Consider the following 23,741-nt stretch of genomic DNA (forward strand, 5'->3'; position numbering starts at 1 on the left):
TTGGAAGGCATACCAGGGGTCATCTAGTCTGACCCCCTGCAAAGCAGGAATCTCAGCTAAGGAATCCCTTGCCACGCTAGTTTCTTTTGCAAGTTTCCTGCCCTTATTCAAATTTCTGGGCTCGGAGGTGTGCAGTTTGTCATATTTGTCCAGGCCAAGTGGGAAAGTGCGGATGCTTTTAAGCACAGGGTTGTGGAATTGGGGAACTGGTACCTTTTCCTGAGCACAATTCAAAGTGTTGGTGCTGATCTTGAAAGCCCTAAATGGCATTGGCCCAGTAGACCTGAAGGAGCGTCTCCACACCCGTCATTCAACCCGGACACTGAGGTCCAGCTCCGAGGGCCTTCTGGTGGTTCCCTCACTGCGAGAAGCCAAGTTACAGGGAACCAGACAGAGGGCCTTCTCGGTAGTGGCACCTGCCCTGTGGAACGCCCTCCCACCAGATGTCAAAGAGAAAAACAACTACCAGACTTTTAGAACACATCTCAAGGCAGCCCTGTTTAGGGAAGCTTTTAATGTCTGATGCATTACTGTATTTTAATATTTTGTTGGAAGCCGCCCAATTGGCTGGGGAAGCCCAGCCAGATGGGCGGGGTATAAATAATAAATTATCTTACTGGATAACCCTCGGGTGTCCCTTACAGCTCCGTGAGTCTACATGGAACAGTGGAGGCATTCTGTGTCGGTCGAGCGCTGCCTTGCAAATGTAAAGGGAGACTCTTTTTCTCTTTCCGTTGCACAGCTATGACGGGGTGCCTTTCCTCATGCATGACAAGACGCTTCGGAGGACGACAGATGTGGAGGCTGTCTTCCCAGAGAGGGCCTACACGCATTCTTCCATGTTCAACTGGACAGACCTGGAGATGCTGAACGCCGGCGAATGGTTCCTCAAGGTATGTGGCCGAGTCTGGAGGGTGGGGTGGGTCTCCCCTGCCCTTGCTTGCTTTATTCAATCAATCAATCAATCAATCAATCAATCAATGAATGGTGGTTGAAGCATTAGAGGGCAAGGCTCTGCTTCCCAAATTGGCCTTTCCAAACCAGCCTGGTTGTCTCCTTCTACACGATGGATGCTTTTGAGAACAGAACAGAGCACCCCATTAATCAGCTTGAAAGACAGAGAGTGATCTTGAAAACGCCCTTGCGTCTTGGAGGAAGGTTTCCCCTTCATCCCTTCTCCTCTTTCTCCTCCTCGCTTTCAAGAAAGCTCATGATGTGCAAAACATTTTTTTTGCTGCCTCCTGAGATTCTTTACAAGATGTTGTCAGGGGGCCTGAGGGAAAAGAAAAGTTTGCAGAAACAAGTTAATGCGTCTCGTTGGTTTTCCGAAACTGGCTTTTACGTTGTGCGAAAGCTCAAATGAAATGCGGAAATCGACGGCCAGGGAATAAGCGGCCATGTGAATGTAGCCTAAAAGATGGCTTCCTCAAAAAATAAAAATAAAAATGTTGGATTCGAAAGTGAAAACTTTGAACGCTGGTCTTCTCTGTTTGCTCCCCCTTCCCTCAGAATGATCCCTTCTGGACCGCCCAGTCGCTCTCCAGTTCCGACTTTGTCAGAGCCGCCAACCAGTCCATCTGCAAGCTGGCCGAGATGCTGGAGGTGGTCAAGGGCAATGCCACCGTCCTCTTAAACTTCCAGAGCTTGCCCCGGGACCACCCTTACTACAGCGCTTTCATCAACATCACCCTGGAAACCGTCCTCGACTCGGGTATCCCTCAGCAGGCTGTGAGTTCCACGTCACTTTTGTAGGTAGATGCTGAATAATGTTTGTGGGGGCTTCTGCTTCGGTCGGCGAAGCAGAAACTAGAGGTGGGCTTGGGAGAGGCTCATGGGCAAAAGAAGCGTTTTCCTGGGGGGGGGGTCGCTGTAGCTTTCCGGAGGATGAGCGAGAAACATTCCGCAAAACCTGCCCTCTGCCCCCCACAAAAGGCACGTCGCTCATCGTCGCTTGCTTCCATCCTGAGTATTGCAGGGGGTGGGGGTGGACTAGATGTTTCTCGGGGATCCCTCTTGATTCTCTGAACTTCCTTTTTTGATGTGCCTTGCCTTCTCATTGGCTGCATGGTCCTAGCCAATCGGGAGCACGTAGTCATGGTGATCAAATGGCGACTTCATTGAGGGTGAATGAAGATTTTCCTTGCCCACCCTGGGAATGGCCTGGTTGCTGGGGATTCATCATCATCATCATCATCATCATCATAATTAATAAATTTATTTCTACCCTGCCCAACTGGCCGGGCCTCCCCAGCCACTCTGGGTGGCTTCCAGCGGGATATTAAAAACACGATAAAAGATCAAACATTAAAAGCTCCCTGAACAGGGCTGCCTTCAAATGTCTTCTAAAAGTCAGGTACAGTGGTACCTCAGGTTACAGACGCTTCAGGTTAAAGACTCCGCTAACCCAAAAATAGTACCTCGGGTTAAGAACTTTGCTTCAGGATGAGAACAGAAATCGTGCTCTGGCGGCGCGGCAGCAACAGGAGGCCCCATTAGCTAAAGTGGTGCTTCAGTTTAAGAACAGTTTCAGGTTAAGAATGGACCTCTGGAATGAATTAAGTTCTTAACCCGAGGTATACCACTATAGTTGTTTATTTCCTTGACATCTGGTGGGAGGGCGGTCCACAGTTTGTTGTTGGTGCCATTGTCAAATCATTCCACAGATGTGTCTCCTGCTGAGATCTTCCCTCATCCTGGAGCAGCCATCTTCTGAGTGACAGCCCTCCACTGATTATAGTGTCCCTCCTCTTTACCTTATATGAATACAGTTCAAGACACAAACCATTTCGTGAAGGTCCATTTAATGTGGGACATCTCTTCCTGATCTCTTCAACCTGGGATATCCGGGCAGCTGGGAGGCATCTGCCTAGAGCAGTGGGTTGGGCGGTGAGATTTCCATGTGCCCTTAGATCCTGGCGCTGTGGTCTAAACCACTGAGCCTCTTGGGCTTGCCAATTAGAAGGTCAACGGTTCAAATCCCCGTGACGGAGTGAGGTCCCATTGCTCTGTGCCAGCTCCTGCCAACCTGCCAACCTAGCAGTTCGAAAGCACACCAGTGCAAGTAGATAAATAGGCACCACTGTGGCGGGAAGGTAAACAGCGTTTCCATGTGCTTTGGTTTCCATCATGGTGTCCCATTGTGCCAGAAGTGGTTTAGCCCTGCTGGCCACATGACCCGGAAAAGTGTCTGTGGACAAACGCCAGCTCCCTTGGCCTGAAAAATAAGATGAGTACCGCCGGTGCCAGATTTACGTATAAGCTAAACCACAGAGTTAAACCACAGAGTCTAGGACTTGCTGATCAGAAGGTCGGCTGCTTGAATCCCCACAATGGAGCGAGCTCCTGTTGCTCGGTCCCTGCTCCTGCCAACCTAGCAGTTTGAAAGCACACCAGTGCAAGTAGATAAATAGGTACCACTGCAGTGGGAAGGTAAATGGCATTTCTGTGCGCTCTTGTTTCTGTCACGGTGTCCCGTTTCGCAACTTAGCCGTTTGAAAGCACACCAGAGCAAGTAGATAAATAGGTACCGCTCCGGCGGGAAGTAAATGGCATTTCCATGCGCTGCTCTGGTTCGCCAGAAGTGGCATAGTCATGCTGGCCACATGACCCGGAAGCTGTACATCGGCTCCCTCGGCCAATAAAGCGAGATGAGCGCTGCAACCCCAGAGTCGGCCACGACTGGACCTAATGGTCAGGGGTCCCTTTACCTTTACCTATTTGCACTGATCAGGAAACCACACTCAAGACTGCTGCAACCGGATACGCAATGGTACATTTACATAACGCAGAAATGTTCCAGAATTTTAAAGTGAAATATTTGCACCAATTTTAAGCCGTGGTTTCGAGAAACTGTTTTTGCTCCTTGAGCGAGGAGTGCGATCTTTTGAAAAGCAATACCAACCGTTGAAAAGCTTTTGCAGCCTTGACCTCTTGGTAATGGCTGCTCTTTTCTAACGCTAGAAAAGTTCAACCTGTGCTGCTGATATAAGTAGTATATGACTCATGCAACACGCTGGCGACTCATATACACACAATAATTACCCAAATGATTATACATTCTTTATCAATCTTCTGAGAAAAATACAAAACCTTGTGCAAAGCCGCAGAAACTTGCAAACTGTCCAGTCTAAGATGAACTTATAATGTCTGATTTCAATAGATTTTCCAAATGTTCTTTTCTAACAGCGACTGCTACTGGGTTCCTTTCGTTTTGTTTTCTGCCCCATCAGGTGATGTGGTTGCCCGACTCGGACCGCCGACTGGTCCAAGAGGTTGCCCCGGGTTTCCAGCAGACCTCTGGCGTCAAGGCTGGGGCTCAGCCTTTGAGGGACAGAGGCTTTCAGAAGCTGAACCTGCGCTACACCAAAGTCACCAGGGACGATATCAGGTATGCTGTGGGCTTTCGCTCTTCCACATGCCTTTGGTCTCATTCTCATAAGCATCGTTATCTTTCTGGACTGTACCACTTTCGGCCCAAGGGAAGCTTTCATGATGGAACGTTTCTCCCATTTTTTTAAAAAGAGAGAAACGTAAACAGACACCCTTGCTTCTAGAAAAGTAGAGTGCCAGGGAAGGTAATGTCTAGATTTGGCTTCTCCCTGATGCGCTGGCTTTCTGAGGTCAGGGAAGCCTGCAATCTACAGTGGTGCCTCGCAAGACGAAAACAATCCGTTCGCGATTCTCTTCATCTAGCGTTTTTTTCATCTTGCGAAGCAAGCCCATTGACGGATTAGCGCTATTAGCGGCTTAGCGGCTTTCAGCGGCTTTTAGCGGCTTATCGGCTTAGCGGATCAGCTGATAAGCAGCTTAGCGGCTTAGAAAAAGGGGGGGGGGAACCCCGCAGGAACTCGCAAGACATTTTTGTCTTGCGAAGCAAGCCCATAGGGAAATTTGTTTTGCGAAGTGCCTCCAAAACGGAAAACCCTTTCGTCTAGCGGGTTTTCCGTCTTGCGAGGCGTTCATCTTGCGGGGCACCACTGTACATGAATTATGACCAGGGGTGGGGTGCTAGTGTCACACACAGTTCATCGTTCCTCCCACCAAAATATCTAGGGAAATCAGGAGGGGTTTTGCAACATAATGAAATTGTAGAATAAATTCCTCAAGGCAAGAAGCATTTGCAGGAGGTTGAACTTTGGGTACCTTCCAGCTCTCCAGTTCTATGATTTTGTGACTCCTGCAAGCTTTCCTCAGTGAAGCAGATTGCAGAATTGACCTTCTTGTTAGCAGAGACGACTACGGCCCTGAAAAGAGCTAGCGGCAGAGGAAAAGGCCTTTTGACAGGGGTGCCTAATGATGACTAAGGGCCTGCAGAGACAATTGCATGCCTGGAACGTAATGGATGGCTTTGTGAGGCTGTCTCTAATATCCTCTTTGGGCCCTTTGAGAGACAAGCTCCAAACCACTTGCCACGCTCCTTATCTCTCCGGCAGCTGCTGCTGTTACCATGGAGCTGTGAAGAAGTCCAAGGTCCCGTTTTTTTATTTCAGAAATTACTTTGTGCGCAAAAAAAACAGCCCATTAATAGCCTTTGATCCGTCCGTCTTATCTTTGGACGGACGTTGGCTGGGACACTTTCCGAGAACAACGCATGGTTGCGGTTTGCCGATTGGGGAATAATATTTTGGGGATGTAGATCTGGAGCAAGTGACTGCATTTGTTTTGCAGCTGGATGAGAAACGTTTGCTTCTCAGCCTTGTCGTGTTTGCTTGTTTGCTCCCTCAGGGGGTTGAACCAACATTTGCGGGTGCTGCTGTGCCCCTCAAAAACCCACAGTGCACAAGAGACATTTTGCTCTTCCTGCTCAAATCAACTCTGCACGGGCTCAGTGTCTCCTGTATTGAAGAAAATAAATAAATTCCTTCCAGTAGCTCCTTAAAAAGGTAAAGGGTAAAGGGACCCCTGACCATTAGGTCCAGTCGTGGCCGACTCTGGGGTTGTGGCGCTCATCTCGCTTTATTGGCCGAGAGAGCCGGCGTACAGCTTCCGGGTCATGTGGTCAGCATGACTAAGCCGCTTCTGGCGAACCAGAGCAGCGCACGGAAACGCCGTTTATCTTCCCGCCGGAGTGGTACCTATTTATCTACTTGCACTTTGACGTGCTTTCGAACTGCTAGGTGGGCAGGAGCAGGGACCGAGCAACGGGAGCTCACCCTGTTGCAGGGATTTGAACAGCCGACCTTCCGATCGGCAAGTCCTGGGCTCTGTAGTTTAACCCACAGCGCTTAGAGGCCAACTAAGTTTGTTATTGGTATGAGCTTTCATGTGTATGCACACTTATCTGAAGAAGTGTTGTTTATCTCTTTGACATCTGGTGGGAGGGCGTTCCATAGGGCGGGTGCCACTACCAAGAAGACCCTCTGCCTATTTCCCTGTAGCTTTGCTTCTCACAGTGACCGAACCTCGGCACTGGACCTCAGTGTCCAGGCTGAACAATGGAGGTGGAGATGCTCCTTCAGGTCTACTTGGCCTTTGAGGCCATTTAGGGCTTTCAGGGTCAGCACCAACAGTATGAATTGTGCTCCGAAACATACTGGGAGCCAATGTAGGTCTTTCAGGACTGGTGTTATATGATCTCGGCGGCTGCTCCCAGTCACCAGTCTAGCTGCTGCATTCTGGATTAGTTGTAGTTTAGATATCCCTTGAGGCAGCAGGTATATTCAGAAGCAGAGTACCCTCAGGTACCAGACACTGGGGACAGGCAGGGGAATGGCCTTCGATGCTGCCTTTTTGGCGTTCTCCTTCTTGAACCTTGGTGATATGGCCTGAAGCCAAAATTTGACTCCCCCCTCCAGCCCTCACCCAGGCTTGGGGAAGGAAGCATAAAAGCTCTTTCAGGGTCTCAGAGCCCTTCAGCCTCCTTCCTAAAGCCCAGTAAGCAGTTGCACGGCTTTGGGAAGGAAGAGGAGGACCCAGGGCCTTGTCAAAGCCCTCATACATCCTGTGGCGCTGTGGTCTAAACCACTGAGCCTCTTGGGCTTGCCAATCAGAAGGTCAGGGGTTCGAATCCCCGTGACGGAGTGAGGTCCTGTTGTTCTGTCCCAGCTCCTGCCAACCTAGCAGTTCGAAAGCACACCAGTGCAAGTAGATAAATAGGTACCACTGTGGCGGAAAGGTAAACGGTGTTTCCGTGCACTCTGGTTTCCGTCATGGTGTTCCATTGTGCCAGAAGCTGTTTAGTCCTGCTGCCCACATGACCCGGAAAGCTGTCTGTAGACAAATGCCGGCTCCCTCGGCCTGAAATCGATATGATCGCCACAACCCCATAGTCGCCTTTGACTGGACTTAACCATCCAGGGGTCCTTTACCTTTTATCTTTATCTGCCTCCTTCCCAAAGCTGGAGAAGCACTTACCAGTGGTGCTGCCCTAAAACGGCCTCTGTTCTCCAATGTGGTTCTCTGACAGCAGAATCTGGGACCAGACAGAATCCAGCGTCCCAACGGGATCCAGCAAATGCCATTTTGACGTTCTTCTGTGCTTCTTAAGGCCCGTCCTTCTCCCCGCTCTGCTTCCTCGACAGGGAATACGCCGTGGCGAACTTGAGCGTCAATCTGTTTGTCGTGAACGAGCCTTGGCTTTACTCTGTCCTGTGGTGCTCCAGGGTCCAGTCCGTCACCTCCGACAACTCTCATGTCCTCAGCAGGCTGCGTTCCCCAGTCTGGATGATGGTAAGCAGGGCTTGGGCTTTGTGTCTGTTCGTTTCCAGGCGTATGAACTTCAGGAAGAGAAGTAGTCTGCTGGAACAGGCCTGCCAGGTTTCAGGCATCCGAGGGAGCAGAATGCTGCAAGAGCTGGGAATGATAAAAAAAATCCCACAGGAAGCAGGGATGGCCATGAACTTGGGTGTCTTTGAAAGAGGACTGGACAAATTCATGACAGAGGAAATTATAATTACAATACAATACAATACAATACAATACAATACAATACAATACAATACAATACAATACAATACAATACACAGTGGTACCTCAGGTTAAGAACTTAATTGGTTCTGGAGGTCCGTTCTTAACCTGAAACTGTGCTTAACCTGAGGTCACACTTTAGCTAATGGGGCCTCCTGCTTCTGCCGTGCGATTTCTGTTCTCATCCTGAGGTAAAGTTCTTAACCCGAGGTACTATTTCTGGGTTAGCGGAGTCTGTAACCTGAAGCATATGTAACCTGAAGTGTCTGTAACCCAAGGTACCACTGTAATATAATTATTTACACCCTGCCCATCTGGCTGGGTTTTCCCAGCCACTCAGGGCAGCTTCCAACAAGAGATTAAAAATGCATTAAAACATCAGTCATTAAAAACTTCCCTAAACATGGCTGCCTTCAGATGTCTTCTAAACGTCGGGTAGTTGTTTATCTCTTTGACCTCTAATGGGAGGGTGTTCCACAGGGTGGTCGCCACTACCGAAAAGGCCCTCTGCCTGCTTCCCTTCACTTCTCACAATGAGGGAATCACCAGAAGGCCCTTGGCACTGGACCTCCATGCAGGGTGCAGACGCTCCTTCAGGTCTACTGGGCTGAGGCTGTTTAGTGCTTTCAAGGTCAACACCAACACTTTGAATTGTGTTTGGAAACGTACTGGGAGCCAATGTAGGTCTTTCAAGACTGGTGTTATGTGGTCTTGGCGGCTGCTCCCAGTCACCAGTCTAGCTGCTGCATTCTGGATTAGTTGTAGTTTCTGGGTCACCTTCAAAGGTAGCCCCACGTAGAGCGCATTGCAGTAGTCCAAGCGGGAGATAACCAAAGCATGCACCACTCTGATGAGACAATCCGAAAAGGGCTCTTAGTGGCTACTAGGTGCTGCCTCCACAGCAATGCTTTTGCAGCTCCTTCCCCCGCCCAAAGAGGCCACAAATACTTATTATTGTTTTTATTATTTATTAAATTTGTATACGGAGCTCCGTCCGTAGGTCTCAGGGTGGTTCACAGCACAGAAATGCAAGTTTAAAAACCCCCCACACAGAATACACATTGAAAACAAGAACGAAACCGATACCCGCCCGCCACTTGCTTCGAACGTAGGGCCAAAAGCTTCAGTAATAATAATAATAATAATAATAATAATAATAATAATAATAATGTATTTATTTCCCGCCCTCCCCAGCCGAAGCCGGGCTCAGAGTGGCTAACAACAGTAAAATATACAACAAAGTAAAAAGGAAAGGCTTTGCCTGGTGCCTTAAGCTAGAGAGCAGCAGGTGAGCTTCCCTGGGGGGAGGGTATTCTACAAATGGGGAGCCAACGTTGAAAAGGCCCTGCTTTCGTGTTGCCACCTGCTGGACCTCCCATGGAGGGGCTCAGGGAGAAGGGCCTCATAGGATGATTGCAGGGTATGGGCTGCTTCTTATGGAAAGAACCCCTAAGAGTCCTTGAGGTATTGGCGTCCTGAGCCGCATAAGGCTTTATGGGTAAAAATCAGCACTTTGAATGGGCCTCAAAACATCACAGACAAGGCTGTGGTTCACACAGGGCTTACTTGGGGTTATCTTCTTGCTCCAACACACATGCACACAATTATACTTCTTATTACTGAAAGAGAAAGGGGATAAACCTCTGCTCGGGTCAAATCCATTTGTTGATTAAAGGGGGAAAGCAAATTGACAGTGCTTGCAACTTCTGCAGCTGCAGCTACCAGTTTAGTGGCCCAGGGCGGCATCTAGTGGTCATGAAAGGACTTACTCTTAGTTCATGCGCAGGCATTTATTTGAGCCCCAGTCTTATTGCTTAGTTTGGTAGATGAATAAACTAAAGCCTTGGATCAGGGGTGGTTCTCCTGACCAAGGGCTGACTTGACCTGTGGTCAATACTCTGGCGCCTGAGTGTCAAAATAGACGGGGTCGAAGTGCAAAACTGAGAACACGGTTTTCGAAGCTCCTTCACTCCTGGTGTTACTGTACGAGAAGCAATAATAATAATAATTTATTTATACCCCACCTATCCAGTTGGGTTTCCCCAGCAGATTATAAACAGAATAAAACATCAAACATTAAAAACTTCCCTAAGCAGGGCTGCCTTCAGATGTCTTCTAAAAGTCACATAGTTGCTTATTTCCTTGACATCGGAAGGGAGGGCATTCCACAGGGCAGGCGCCACCACCAACAAGGCCCTCTGCCTGGTTCCCTGTAACTTCACTTATCACAGGGAGGGAACCGCCAGAAGGCCCTCGGAGCTGGACCTCAGTGTCCGGGCAGAACGATGGGGGTGGAGATGCTCCTTCAGGTATACTGGGTTGAGGCCGTTTAGGGCTTTCAAGGTCAACACCAACACTTTGAATTGTGCTCGGAAATGTACTGGGAGCCACTGTAGGTCTTTCAGAACCAGTGTTTTGTGGTCTCAGCGGCCGCTCCCAGTCACCAGTCTAGCTGCCGCATTCTGGATTAGTTGTAGTTTCCGGGTCACCTTCAAAGGTAGCCCCACGTAGAGCGCATTGCAGTAGTCCAAGCGGGAGATAACCAGAGCATGCACCACTCTGATGAGACAATCCGTGGGCAGGGAGGGTCTCATCCTGCGTACCAGATGGAGCTGATAAACAGCTGCCCTGGATACAGAATTGACCTGCACCTCCATGGATAGCTGAGAGTCCAAAATGACTCCCAGGCTGCGCACCTGGTCCTTCAAAAGGACAGTTAAAATGAAAAGCCTGCCCTGGACGCAAAAGAAGGCTTTTCATTTTAACTGCCAGGTTGTTAAAGGTCCCTTATGCTTACAGGGGCCAGTTAGCCAAATCCAGATGAGTATTGTAGTGGAAACATTTGGAAGCCACCAGGGGGAGGACGGAAGCTCTCCGATGAGAGAGTTTTATGCATTTTTAATTTTTGCCCCTATTTATGTTATTGCATCCCCTTTGTACGTGTTTACATTGCTGCCATGCTGCCATTATCTTATCTGTTTTCTTCCGTCACCGAGAGAACGGGCTTCATTGCCTGCTAATAAATGTCTCAAATATATCTGAAACCAGAACTCTGCATCCCCACATTGAGAGAGAGAAACTATTATTTTAATTAATTGCCTTAAGCCAACTGCATCCTTGTCTCCTCTTTTTTCTTCTTCCAGTCTCCGGACGAATACTATCTCATCTGGATAACCGCCGACCTCGTTTCATTCGTCGTAATCGTAGGAGTTTTTATATTCCAGAAGTAAGTAGCTGCAGGCAGTGGTTTTGCAGAGTTATTCTTCGCCCCCCACAAAACAACAACAACAAACCCATATCTGAAAAGGCACCTTTTAGGACAGTGGAATATTTTCAGCAACCCTTTAGAAGTTGACCCAGTTCCTACAATGCAGGAGCAATGTGGCTGGCGCTCCTTTGAGCTGCCACCCTGTGCCACCCTAGTCCTGTAAGTAGATTGAGAGTGCAAGGGTTGAATGGGGAGGGCACAAAGGAAGTGGGCACCACGCCACATCTGTAACCAAGACGCCACCCAAAAACGTTGAGGGAGGGAGTTGGCATGCACCTCCTGTATTGTTTGTAAAGGCCCTCGTTTCTGAATTTCCCCCACATGTAGAAAGCTAGCATGTCAGGCTTCTTAGCCCACTCCCTGACACACTAGTTTTCTACATGTGGGGATTTAAATTGTTATTATTTCACATGCTGTCTGCACCATCATTGCTGAGGTGATCCGGCAGGAGCGAAACCCCGTGCCTCTCTAAGTAAATCTTTCGGGATGGTCCGTCCTGGGTTCTGGAGTGAGATTTAGACGGAGGTCAAGGGGTCCCCCAAATTAGTTGTAGTGAATTCACGGCTGAGCAAGGGTTTAGCGAGGGGGTCATGAATAACACAGGATTTGTTAGCATGATGCCTGGCACTCTCTTGTTTTCCTATGTAATTCTTGAGGCCTGGGAAGTCACAGTAAGCCTGTAAAAGATGCTGTGTTGTAGTCAGAAAGAACTCAGAGGAGAAAAAATACAAAGCCAAGATGAAGGCTCTGGTCAGCTGCTGGTTTACTTGGTTTACTTCAGGAAGGCCCAAAAGAACAGCAGGCCAGCACCTCAATCCGGGCACCTTAAAATAACCCACTGCCAGGTTGTGTTGCCGCAAATTATGCTTTCTCCACTTCCACAGCAGCGGGGCAGATTTGGCCTGGCAGGTTTTTAGCTGCTGATCCTTAGCCTTCAAATCCAGCGTAGAAGTAACATCATAAAGATCCACAGAGTGAGGGGAAGGAGGAAACATAGGCAAAATTCTTAGATGCTTTGAAAGAAGAGAGGGCAGCCATTTTTCCACCCTCCCGTCTAGCCGGGGTAGGAGAAGAGAGAATTGTTTTCCAGCTGCGAATTCCAAGAGACGATCTGAGGGCAGTTCGCTGACTAGAATCCTCTCCCACAACCCCTTTTCGAGCAAAGTCTGGGCAAGCGATATCCACACAGGGTGCCCTAGGTCAGGGGTGGGGAAGCCCCCTGAGTGTTTTTTGGACCCCAAGGTGGCCAGGGATGATGGGAGTTGTAGTCTAGCAACATCTGAAGGGATGCAGGTATCTGACACACTCTCACCTGGGGTTGGGGTAAAACGTCTTCTCCCAGTTTTTTGCAGCTAGTTGGACGAGAGGGGATTGGCCCAGAGACCCAATGGGACGGATTCTGAGTCTTCCACACCAGCAGTTAAATCTCCTTTGCCCTGACTCTGTATTGGTAGTTTTGCTCCCTGGGGAGGAATGATGGACTCGAAGGAGGTGCCCTGTTCCTCCTTGGTTTATTTTTCTTACTGCTCTCACCTTGTTGCATGTTCCTTTCTCTCTCTCTCTCTCTCTCTCTCTTTCTTTCTCGCTCTCTCTGCTGCTGCATTTTGGCATCTTTACAGCTATCACATAATCAGGTAATTTCTGATGCCTTCTTTCTCATCCCACCTTTCGTCTGTTTTCCTTCCTTCCTTCCTTCCTTCCTTCCTTCCTTCCTTCCTTCCTTCCTTCCCACCTCCCTCAAAAAAAACCCCCAAAAAGCACCGCTGCAAAATTGGGTTAAAAAGCAGGGCCGTTTCCAGATGAAACCCTCTAGAAGTTAAAAGTAAAAACAAACAAACCAGAAAGAACGACCCTCCAGCTCACGAAACATACTAAGCAGGGATTTTCCTGCCCGCGGAACTGGGATTTGAGTGCACTCGGCAGCCTCGGTTTGCAAAACTCCAAGTGTCCCTGACGCAGGCAACCCCTGAAATGTGTCTTGTTTGTTTATTTAATGCGTGTATAAAAATAATAGAGAGTTGGAAGGGACCCATGGGGTCATCTAGTCCAACCCCCTGTAATGCAGGAATCTCAGCTGAAGCATCCATGACAGATGGCCAGCCAATCTCTGCTTAAAAACCTCCGAGGAAGGAGAGTGTGCTATCTTCCAAAGGAGTTCATTCCATGGCTCTTACAGCCACCATTTCCAAGGGAGGCCGTATATTCCACTTTTTTTCTCCAAGAATCTCAAGGTGGTTCCCCACTGCCTCCTCATTTAATCCCAACAACGGCCCTGCGAGGTAGCTTAGGCTGAGAGGCAGCGACTGGCCCAAAGTCGCACCCAGCAAGCTTCCTCCTGGCCGAGTGGGGATTCCCGGTCTGCCCCACAGAGGACCTTAAGGTCCATAAATAACAACACCCTAGAGGTCCCTAAGGAAGTCAGATTAGCCTCAACCAGAGCCAGGGCCTTTTCAACACTGGCCCCGGCCTGGTGGAATGCTCTGTCTCATGAGACCAGGGCCCTGCGGGATCTGATTTCTTTTCACAGGGCCTGTAAGACAGAGTTGTTCCGCCTGGCCTTTGGCTTGGAATCATATTGATCCCCTTCCCCTCTTTCCTCTTTCCTTTCTCCTCCTGTGATGGAACTCCTATTTGGGGACTTCCCTGGCTTTTTTCTGGCCCACGTAGATCCCCCCAAAAGTTTTTGATTTGAGTTCCTACTGAAATGAGGCTGCATTTTAATTTTAATGTTGTACAGTGGTACCTCGAGTTACATGCGCTTCAGGTTACAGACTCCGCTGACCCAGAAATAGTACCTTGGGTTAAGAACTTTGCTTCAGGATGAGAACAGAGCGTCCTATGGGACGAAAAGTACAGTAAGTACTTAACCCGAGGTACCACTGTATTTTAATCTTGTTTTTAAGTTGTATTTCAATCAATTGTTTTTATACCGGTGTTGGCTGCCCTGAGCCCGGTCTTGGCTGGGGAGGGCGGGATATAAATAAAATTTATTAATATTAATAATAATAATAATAAGAAGAAGAAGAAGAAGAAGAAGAACCCATGCCTCTCCCAGATGCTAGTCTGGCACTCTTAACCACTACACCGCCAGCTCTCAATTTATCGCTTGGGAAGATTTATACCCCACTGTTCATATAGCCTCCAAAGAGAATGATGGCCACTGACTTGGATCGCCAGTGGTGTAGCTTGGGGGGTGCAGGGGGGGGGGCCGGCCGCACTGGGCGCAACATCTGGGGGGGGCGCTCGCCGCCTCTGGAGTCGCCGAAGAGCCTCGGGCGCAGGCTGTAGCAGAGCCCCATGTCTCGCGGAACCGATGACCTGTGCGTGCGTCCGGGCTGAAGGCGTCCGACAGGCAGCGGCTCTCAGCGCTGGCCGCGGAGGGCGTGCCAGGCAGCCCCTCCTCACAGCCCCGCCGCCGCCGCCGCTGCTGCTGCAGCTGCTGGGCCATGTTGCATTTTCCTCGCCTCTCTGCCCTCCTCCTTCTCCGGGCAAGCGGTGTCGTTTGGGCGCCAGCGCCAGCGGCAACTCGCCTCAGATCACCTGACACGGACCCGCCGCCGTGGCTACCTTACCGTAAATACCCCAGCCCAGGCAGCAGCAAGAAGAAGCTGGCAGCGGCGGCAGGTTAGGGGTTAGGGGCGCAAATTACTTGCCTTGCCCCGGGTTAGGGGGCGCAAATTACTTGCCTTACCCCGGGTGCTGACAACCCACGCTACGCCGCTGTGGATCGCACAAATTCGTGGCGGACAGGGCTATTGAAGGCTACCAGTCAGAATGGCTCTGCTCTGCAGCCTCAGTTGGAGGAGCAATGCTTGTGAAAACCCACTGAAGGAGGGGAGAGGGCTCTTCTGTTCGAATCCTGCTTGTAGGTCCGTCCCCCCCCCCCAGACACCTGTTCAGCCCCAGTGGGAACAGGACGCTGGACTAGATGGAACATTGGCCTGACGCAACAGACTCTTCTTAGCTTCTGCCTCACCAAGCCTGTCCAGTACACACAAAATCACCTTTAATAATAATAATAATAATAATAATAATAATAATAATAATAGTAGTTTATTTATACCCTGCCCGTCTGGCTGAGTTTCCCCAGCCACTCTGGGTGGCTTCTAACAGAAGATTGAAATACAGTAATCCATCAAACATTAAAAGCTTCCCTAAACAGGGCTGCCTTCAGATGTCTTTTAAAGAGAAGGTAGCTGCTTAAAACTGGCTGTGCCCAGTGCTGGATTTACGTATAAGCTAAACCAGCTATAGCTTAGGGCCCCACTCTCTTGGCGGCCCCCAGAAAATTTACAGGGGAAAAAACTGGATGTCCATATCCAAAATATAAGATAAAAAACCAAATGAAATAAAACCTACATACAGTAACAGTGTTTTGTGTAGGTTCCTATGATGTAAGTCATGGGCCCCGCCTGCTAGCCTGCTCCCTAAAATATCACTGGTTTGCTCCTTTCTATATATAGGGTGCCTACATTCTGCATGGACTGTTATGTGCAAATGGCTTGAGATAGCTATTAGGTCCATAAATTACCATGCAGCATATATTCAAGACGAAACACAGCGATCATTTGTTGTTGACAAAGGACAGCTGGACATATAAAGGACCCCATTGCCTTCAGTAGCTTAGGGCCTCATCAAACCTAAATCTGGCCCTGCCTGTGCAGGTTGGCCTTTAATTCAGCCTCCTCCATCCACACTGCTGGCCATCAAGCATGATGGGAGTTGTAGTCCCAAAATCCGGAAAGGCACCAAAAAGGGAGGGGAGGTGGCTTTAACCCCTCATGTGCCTGCACCGTGAGCATCTGAGGTTTTTCTTCTCGGCCACATTCTGCTGAAATGGAGGCTGCCTCTATGTCCTCAACCCATTCTCATTTTTTCAATTGTCCCCTGAGGTCATTTTTCTTCTCTTCTGGCGAGCATTTGAAACCTGCCCCCCACCCAACCCAACCCATTTTTGCAGCCAAGCCCCAATTCCTCGTTTTCGTTGTTTACCCAAGCGTTCCGCCTCCACACATTACGTTTGGTTGTGTTACGGAGAACCATTCTCATCGGTCTGTCTCTGCCTTTCCCATTTTTTTTAAAAAACAAAAGATTCCTTTTCTTTTTTAAAGATATAGTTTCTGTGCATTGTCAGTGTTTTTGTGGAATAACCGAAGCGATCGTAGGCATGAGCGGGATTCGAATCCGCTGCCTCGGCTTTCCTCCGCTGTGCATTCTGTATTGGAAGACAGCCTGGAAGCGATGTGTAGATCCGCCATGTGGGATCTTGCTTGGAGGAGCAAGGGGGAAGGTTGCAGGTTCCACTGGATCCCTCCCGAAAGAGGCACACATGAAAATATGTGTGTGTGTGTTGGGCATGTATTACCTCTCGAAGGGTTATGAACTTTCTGGGGTTCCCCCTTCCCACTTCTTCCCCCTTTTCTCTGCAAGGAACAGCTTTTCCATGCGCTGAAGTCACACGGCGAGCGTGCAGCGCTTTTGTAGTTTGTAAAATTATGCTTGGCTCGGAAAAAACAGAGAAAAGCTTTCCTCCCTCACTCGAACTCGTGGCCCTCCGGCAAAGCTGAGCATTCTGGAAACGCATGAAAGAAAGCGCTTCTTCCTGCAGCGCAGGTTTAAAACTGTGGGACTCACTTCCACAGCAGGCTTAAGAAGCGATCAACCCACATGATTTTTAAAAGAATTAGCCGAATTCACAGAGGAGAGGGCTATTACAGTATTTTAATATTTTTTTGGAAGCTGTCCAGAGTGGCTGGGGAAGCTCAGCCAGATGGGCAGGGTATAAATAATAAATTATTATTATTATTATATATTATTATTATTGGTGGCTGTAATGGGAGACAGCGCTCTGTCTCTGCGGTCAGAGGCAGGAACGCGCCTGAATCTCGGCTGCTGGAAAATGCAGATCGTAAAAAAAAAGAGAAAACCTCAAAGTGGTTGCAAGAAGATAAAGCCGTAAAATCGAGAAAAAGGCACAGCCCTACTGTTAAAGTTAAAATGCTGAATCAGATTAAAATCACCTCGGCTTCCTAAGAATCTGGGTGGGCATGTCCGAACAAAAATGTTTGTAGCAGGCGACGGAAAGAGTGCTGAGAAGGTGACTGCCTGATATGAATAGGGAGGGAGTTCCAAAGTTCACTAAACCGATGCGTTCTCACCAATGCAGAACAGGTGTTTTGTGGCGCCTGCCGTAGTGCCAATTCTGCCGTGGTGTAATGGTAAAGGACCCCTGGACGGTTAAGTCCAGTCAAAGGTGACTGTGGGGTTGCGGCACTCATCTCGCTGTCAGGCTGAGGGAGCCGGCGTTTGTCCGCAGACAGCTTTCCAGGTCATGCGGCGAGCAGGATTAAGCCGCTTCTGGTGCAACGGGACGCCGTGATGGAAACCAGAGCGCACAGAAACGCTGTTTACCTTCCCGCCGCAGCGGTACCTATTTATCTACTTGCACCGGTGTGCTTTCCAACTGCTAGGTTGGAAGGAGCTGGGACAGAGCAACGGGAACTCACTCTGTCGCGGGGATTTGAACCGCCGACCTTCTGATCGGCCAGCCCAAGAGGCTCAGTGGTTGAGACCACAGCGCCACCTGTTTTCCATAAGGCGATCTCGTGGGTGGGGAGAGTTGTTCTCGAATCTTGCTCCCCGGTTTCCCCAGACATCTGGTCAACCTCTGGGAGAAGAGGCTGCAGGTCTCTTCTTCTTTGGCCAGGGAAACTTTATAATAATATAATAATAATTTATTATTTGTACCCCGCCCATCTGGCTGGGTTTCCCCAGCCACTCTGGGGCTTCCCACAAAGACCAAAAATACGCTAAAATGTCACATGTTAAAAACTTCCCCGAACAGGGCTGCCTTCAGATGTCTTCTGAATGTCAGGTACAGTGGTACCTTGGGTTACATACGCTTCAGGTTACAGACGCTTCAGGTTACAGACTCTGCTAACCCAGAAATAGTGCTTCAGGTTAAGAACTTTGCTTCAGGATGAGAACAGAAATCATGCTCCGGCGGCACGGCAGCAGCAGGAGGCCCCATTAGCTAAAGTGGTGCTTCAGGTTCAGAACAGTTTCAGGTTAAGAACGGACCTCCGGAACGAATTAAGTACTTAACCCGAGGTACCACTGTAATAATAATAAACCCAATTGTTGGTGTTTATACTGTCTTTTTTGAGAGAGTCTTGAAACCTCTTTTGTTGACCAAAAGCACGACGCTTTCCATTTTTAATTCGGAATAGAATAGTTGCTTTGGAAGACGATAATCAGGCATCCACACAACATGACCAGTGCAACGAAGTACAATGGTACCTCGGGTTACACACGCTTCAGGTTACAGACTCCGCTAACTCAGAAATAGTACCTCGGGTTAAGAACTTTGATTCAGGATGAGAACAGAAATTGTGCTCCTGCGGCACGGCAGCAGCAGGAGGCCCCATTAGCTAAAGTGGTGCTTCAGGTTCAGAACAGTTTCAGGTTAAGAACGGACCTCTGGAACGAATTAAGTACTTAACCTGAGGTACCACTGTAGTTATTTATCTCTTTGACTTTGCGGGAACAGCAGCAGTCGCAGGAAGTAAGGAGAAGCGTTTTGGCTGATGTCATCTTCCTCCGTCACTCATCCCAGCTTCTTCCGCACACGTCCGTGCTTTTATCAGCTCAGCATCTCCTCCTCCTCCTCCTTTCCTGACCCTCTCTCTTTCCTCCCCTTTTACGAAGAGCAACTCCCTTTGGCTTTTCGAGGGCTGCATTTGACGTGGGGTGTGTGTGTGCAATTGGCGTCTTTGCACAAGCAAGCCTGCGCACCACGGCGATGGTTTCGGGCGGCTGGGAGGGGAAAAGACGTATGTGTTGGACCTAACCCCGGGTGGTTTTCATCATACTGGGTTTCTGCTAAATTTGGGGACTGGCGAGCCTTTTGTACCTCCCTGGGCGTGACCACGGCAGGCCAAACTTATTCTGTGTTTTTATTTTGTGATGTTACGATGTGAACCTCCTGGAGACCTGCGGGTATAGGGCTATATACAAATTTTAAAAACAAAACAAAATACAATAAAATACCAGGAGCAGGGTATCTGTAACCTGCGGGTCCCCAGATACGGTGGTACCTTGGTTCTCAAACTTAATCCGTTCCAAAACCAAAGCGTTCCAAAACCAAGGCGCACTTTCCCATAGATAGCAATGCAAAACGGATTAATCCGTTCCAGACTTTTAAAAACAACCCCTAAAACAGCAACTGAACATGGATTTTACTATCTCACGAGACCATTGATCCATAAAATGAAATCACTAATCATGGTAAAGGTAAAGGTAAAGGTACCCCTGCCCGTACGGGCCAGTCTTGACAGACTCTGGGGTTGTGCGCCCATCTCACTTAAGAGGCCAGGGGCCAGCGCTGTCCGGAGACACTTCCGGGTCACGTGGCCAGCGTGACATCGCTGCTCTGGCGAGCCAGAGCCGCACACGGAAACGCCGTTTACCTTCCCGCTGGTAAGCGGTCCCTATTTATCTACTTGCACCCGGAGGTGCTTTCGAACTGCTAGGTTGGCAGGCGCTGGGACCGAGCAGCGGGAGCGCACCCCACCGCAGGGATTCGAACCGCCGACCTTTCGATCGGCAAGCCCTAGGCGCTGAGGCTTTAACCCACAGCGCCACCTGCGTCCCCCATCACTAATCATGGTACTGTACTATAAAATAAATAAGACACTGTTGTAGGTCGTCCTAGGGGATTTTAACATCCATGCCGACACGACCTTACAAGGGGCTGCTCGGGACTTCGTGGAAAGCATGGCCTCCATGGGGCTGTCCCTGAATAAGTCTGGCCCAACCCATAGTCGCGGACATGCCTTGGACCTGGTGTTTACCTCTATGGATGTTGGTGATCTGACACTAAGTAAAAGCGAAACGAAAGAAGTGCCATGGTCAGATCACTTCCTGGTGCAACTGGACTTCTCTGCGACCCATCCCCTCTGCAGGGAGGTGGGACCAATTCGGATGGTCCGCCCCCGCCACTTAATGGATCCAAATGGTTTCCAGAGAGTGGTAGGGGATGCTTTATCCCATGTTGATGGCCTTTCAGCCGATTCCCTGGTGGCCCGCTGGAATGTGGAGTTAACCAGGGCTATTGACTGTTTGGCTCCGAAGCGCCCTCTCCGATTGCATGGAGCCCGGACAGCCCCGTGGTTTTCCACGGATCTGAGGGCAATGAAACAATCGTTGAGACGGCTAGAGCGCCGGTGGCGGATAACTCATTCCGAATCTGACCGGACACAGGTTAGAGCTCAACGTCGAGCCTACCAAGTGGCGATAGCGACGGCGAAGAAGAATTTCTTCACCGCCTCTATTGCATCTGCAGAAAACAGCAGCAGGAGACTTTTTCAGGTGGTTCACAATTTAGTGGAACCACCTGCAACATCGGGGCCCAGTACGGGCCACATGTTCTCCTGCAATGATTTTGCAAAGTTTTTTGCAGATAAAATCGCTCAGATTCGGGAAGAAGTAGACTCCACCGTGGGAGCAGGGCCGGGGCGGGAGAGTGCTAGAGTTCTGTCTAGTCAAGTTGAGTGGGATCAATTCCAATCTGTTACCTCCGAGGATGTGGACAGGCTGCTTGGACGAGTGAAGCCAACCACCTGTCTCCTGGATCCTTGCCCATCCTGGCTTATAAAAGCTAGCCGGGAAGGACTGGGCGATGGGCTTCGTGGGGTGGTGAACGCTTCCCTCCGTGAGGGAGCCTTCCCAGACCCGCTGAAAGAGGCGGTTATTAAACCGCTTCTTAAAAAACCATCTTTAGATGCGGCCACGATGGCCAACTATCGCCCAGTTTCAAATCTTCCATTCTTGGGCAAGGTGATTGAGCGAGCGGTGGCCGAACAACTCCAGGCACGCCTGGAAGAAGCGGACCATTTGGATCCCTTCCAGTCGGGATTCAGGCCTCATCATGGGACTGAAACTGCCTTGGTCGCACTGGTTGATGATCTTCGGCGGGCTAGGGACAAAGGTGAGAGCTGTTTCCTAGTTCTGCTGGATCTCTCAGCGGCGTTTGATACCATCGACCATAACATCCTTCTGGACCGTCTTGAGGGGCTGGGAGCTAGGGGCACTGTCATACAGTGGTTCCGCTCCTTCCTCCTGGGCCGTGTTCAGAAAGTGGTGGTGGGGGATGAGTGTTCAGACCCCTGGGCTCTCACTTGTGGGGTGCCTCAGGGTTCTGTCCTCTCCCCCATGCTTTTCAACATTTACATGCAGCCGCTGGGAGAGATCATCAGGAGGTTTGGGCTGGGTGTTCATCAGTATGCGGATGATACCCAGCTCTACCTCTCCTTTAAATCAGAACCAGTGAAGGCGGTGGAGGTCCTGTGTGAGTGTCTGGAGGCGGTTGGAGGATGGATGGCGGCTAACAGATTGAGGTTGAATCCTGACAAGACAGAAGTGCTGTTTTTGGGGGACAGGAGGCGGGCAGGTGTGGAGAATTCCCTGGTCCTGAATGGGGTAACTGTGCCCCTGAAGGACCAGGTGCGCAGCCTGGGAGTCATTTTGGACTCACAGCTGTCCATGGAGGCACAGATCAAATCTGTGTCCAGGGCAGCTGTTTACCAGCTCCATCTGGTACGTAGGCTGAGACCCTATCTGCCTGTGGACTGTCTCGCCAGAGTGGTGCATGCTCTGGTTATCTCCCGCTTGGACTACTGCAATGCACTCTACGTGGGGCTACCTTTGAAGGTGACTCGGAAACTACAACTAATCCAGAATGCGGCAGCTAGACTGGTGACTGGGAGCGGCCGCCGAGACCATATAACACCGGTCTTGAAAGACCTACATTGGCTCCCAGTACGTTTCCGAGCACAATTCAAAGTGTTGGTGCTGACCTTTAAAGCCCTAAACGGCCTCGGTCCAGTATACCTGAAGGAGCGTCTCCACCCCCATCATTCTGCCCGGACGCTGAGGTCTAGCGCCGAGGGCCTTCTGGCGGTTCCCTCACTGCGAGAAGTAAAGCTACAGGGAACCAGGCAGAGGGCCTTCTCGGTAGTGGCGCCCGCCCTGTGGAACGCCCTTCCAGCAGATGTCAAAGCGATTAACAACTACCCGACATTCAGAAGACATCTTAAGGCAGCCCTGTTCAGGGAAGTTTTTAACGTGTGATATTTTATTGTATTTTTGCTTTCTATGGAAGCCGCCCAGAGTGGCTGGGGAGGCCCAGCCAGATGGGCGGGGTATAAATAATAAATTATTATTATTATTATTATTATTATAGATGATAAAAATAAAAATTATTATTTTTTCTCACCTGCACTGATGATAGTCGTTGTTTGGATGGGGGGCTTTTATCCATTTGCGCAGTCACACATTCAATCAATCAATCAGTAGATGAACTGGGTTCCACACAGTCACAAAAGCAAATGAACCGAAAAAGCCTCAAAAGCAAAAGAAATAGCAAAAACAAAAGTGCCAAACTTAATTCATTCCAGAAGTCCATTTGACTTCTGAAATGTTCGAAAATTAAGGCACAGCTTCTGATTGGTGCAGGCGCCCTGGAAACAATAGCCGACAACCGCATCAGATGTTCGGCTTCTGAAAAATGTCCGAAAACCAGAAAACTTACTTCTGGGTTTTCTGCGTTTGAGAACCAAGGTACCACTGTACTACTGAACCACAACTCCCATCATTCCTGGCCATGGGCTGATGGGAATTGTAGCTTGACGTCTAAAGGGCCACCGGTTACCTGCCCCTGAAATAGGAAGATCCAACCAGATGGGCGGGGTACAAATAATAAAATTATTATTATTATTAGGGGGAGTTGTAAATGCAAAATTGCTTGCAAGCTTCTCATTCCAGAAGCACTGCGGCCCATTCTCCCAGCAAGAGGGCCTTTTGGTTTCAGGGTCCCCTTGGGGTGGGGATAGCAAAATGCAGACTCCTCTATTTTTGTATTGATTTGGCAGCAGACCTGATGTTAGCACACAGGCCTGTTGAAATCGCATCCATTGGTGGTCTTAGGTGGGTGATTTAAATGACCACTAGGAGGTGCAACGAAGACGAAATTGGGGTGGTGTGTGGCTGCTTGTTTGTGGTTTTGGTGTTTGTATTTAATCTTACGTATGTATTTGATCTTTTGTGTGTGGTGTGGTGTGGTGTGTGTGTGTGTGTATTGGGGAGCACTTTTAAAAAGTGCAGATGACAAACAAAAGCTTAAGTGAGGCTCCCCCTTTATATATGATTTTATTTTATAAATTTTATTAATTTGATTTAATATGTGTGTGTGTGTGTGTGTGTGTGTGTGCTTGCACGCAGGCACACACACTAACAATCTGATCAATCAATCAATCAATCAATCAGGGGCACCTTTTTTAGATGGCTTAATTTAAAATAAATAAATGAATGATTTTTTTAAAAAAAACATCGCAGATCCGGCCCAAGGTTTTTGCAAAGTCGCTGCTTTAAGTGGTAATGTGAGAAGCCTGGGGCTCTCGTGCTTTGTGTCTAGACTCAAAAGAGCTAGAAATGATTAACTGGAAAATTCAGACTCGCTCCGACTTCTGTTCCCCTTGGTCGGATTAAGTTGCCTGTGCCTGTTTTGTGC

The 23,741-nt window shown here is 49.2% G+C and overlaps 1 protein-coding gene across 2 annotated transcripts in view; it reads left to right on the plus strand.

Annotated features, from left to right (window-relative positions):
- Positions 1-23,741, plus strand: part of GDPD5 (glycerophosphodiester phosphodiesterase domain containing 5) — a 183,609-nt gene that overhangs the window by 155,766 nt on the left and 4,102 nt on the right. Inside the window, exons 10-15 of one of the 2 annotated variants that reach the window (XM_079973809.1) lie at positions 743-893; positions 1,510-1,728; positions 4,230-4,387; positions 7,521-7,668; positions 11,049-11,131; positions 12,793-12,807. In XM_079973809.1, coding sequence (XP_079829935.1) covers positions 743-893; positions 1,510-1,728; positions 4,230-4,387; positions 7,521-7,668; positions 11,049-11,131; positions 12,793-12,807 — 774 coding nt within the window. The remainder of the gene's footprint in view (positions 1-742; positions 894-1,509; positions 1,729-4,229; positions 4,388-7,520; positions 7,669-11,048; positions 11,132-12,792; positions 12,808-23,741) is intronic. The other variant, XM_079973810.1, reaches the window with a different exon arrangement.

This window comes from Podarcis cretensis (genome assembly GCF_951804945.1).
Source record: "Podarcis cretensis genome assembly, chromosome: 4".
NCBI classification, from domain to species: Eukaryota; Metazoa; Chordata; class Lepidosauria; order Squamata; family Lacertidae; genus Podarcis; species Podarcis cretensis.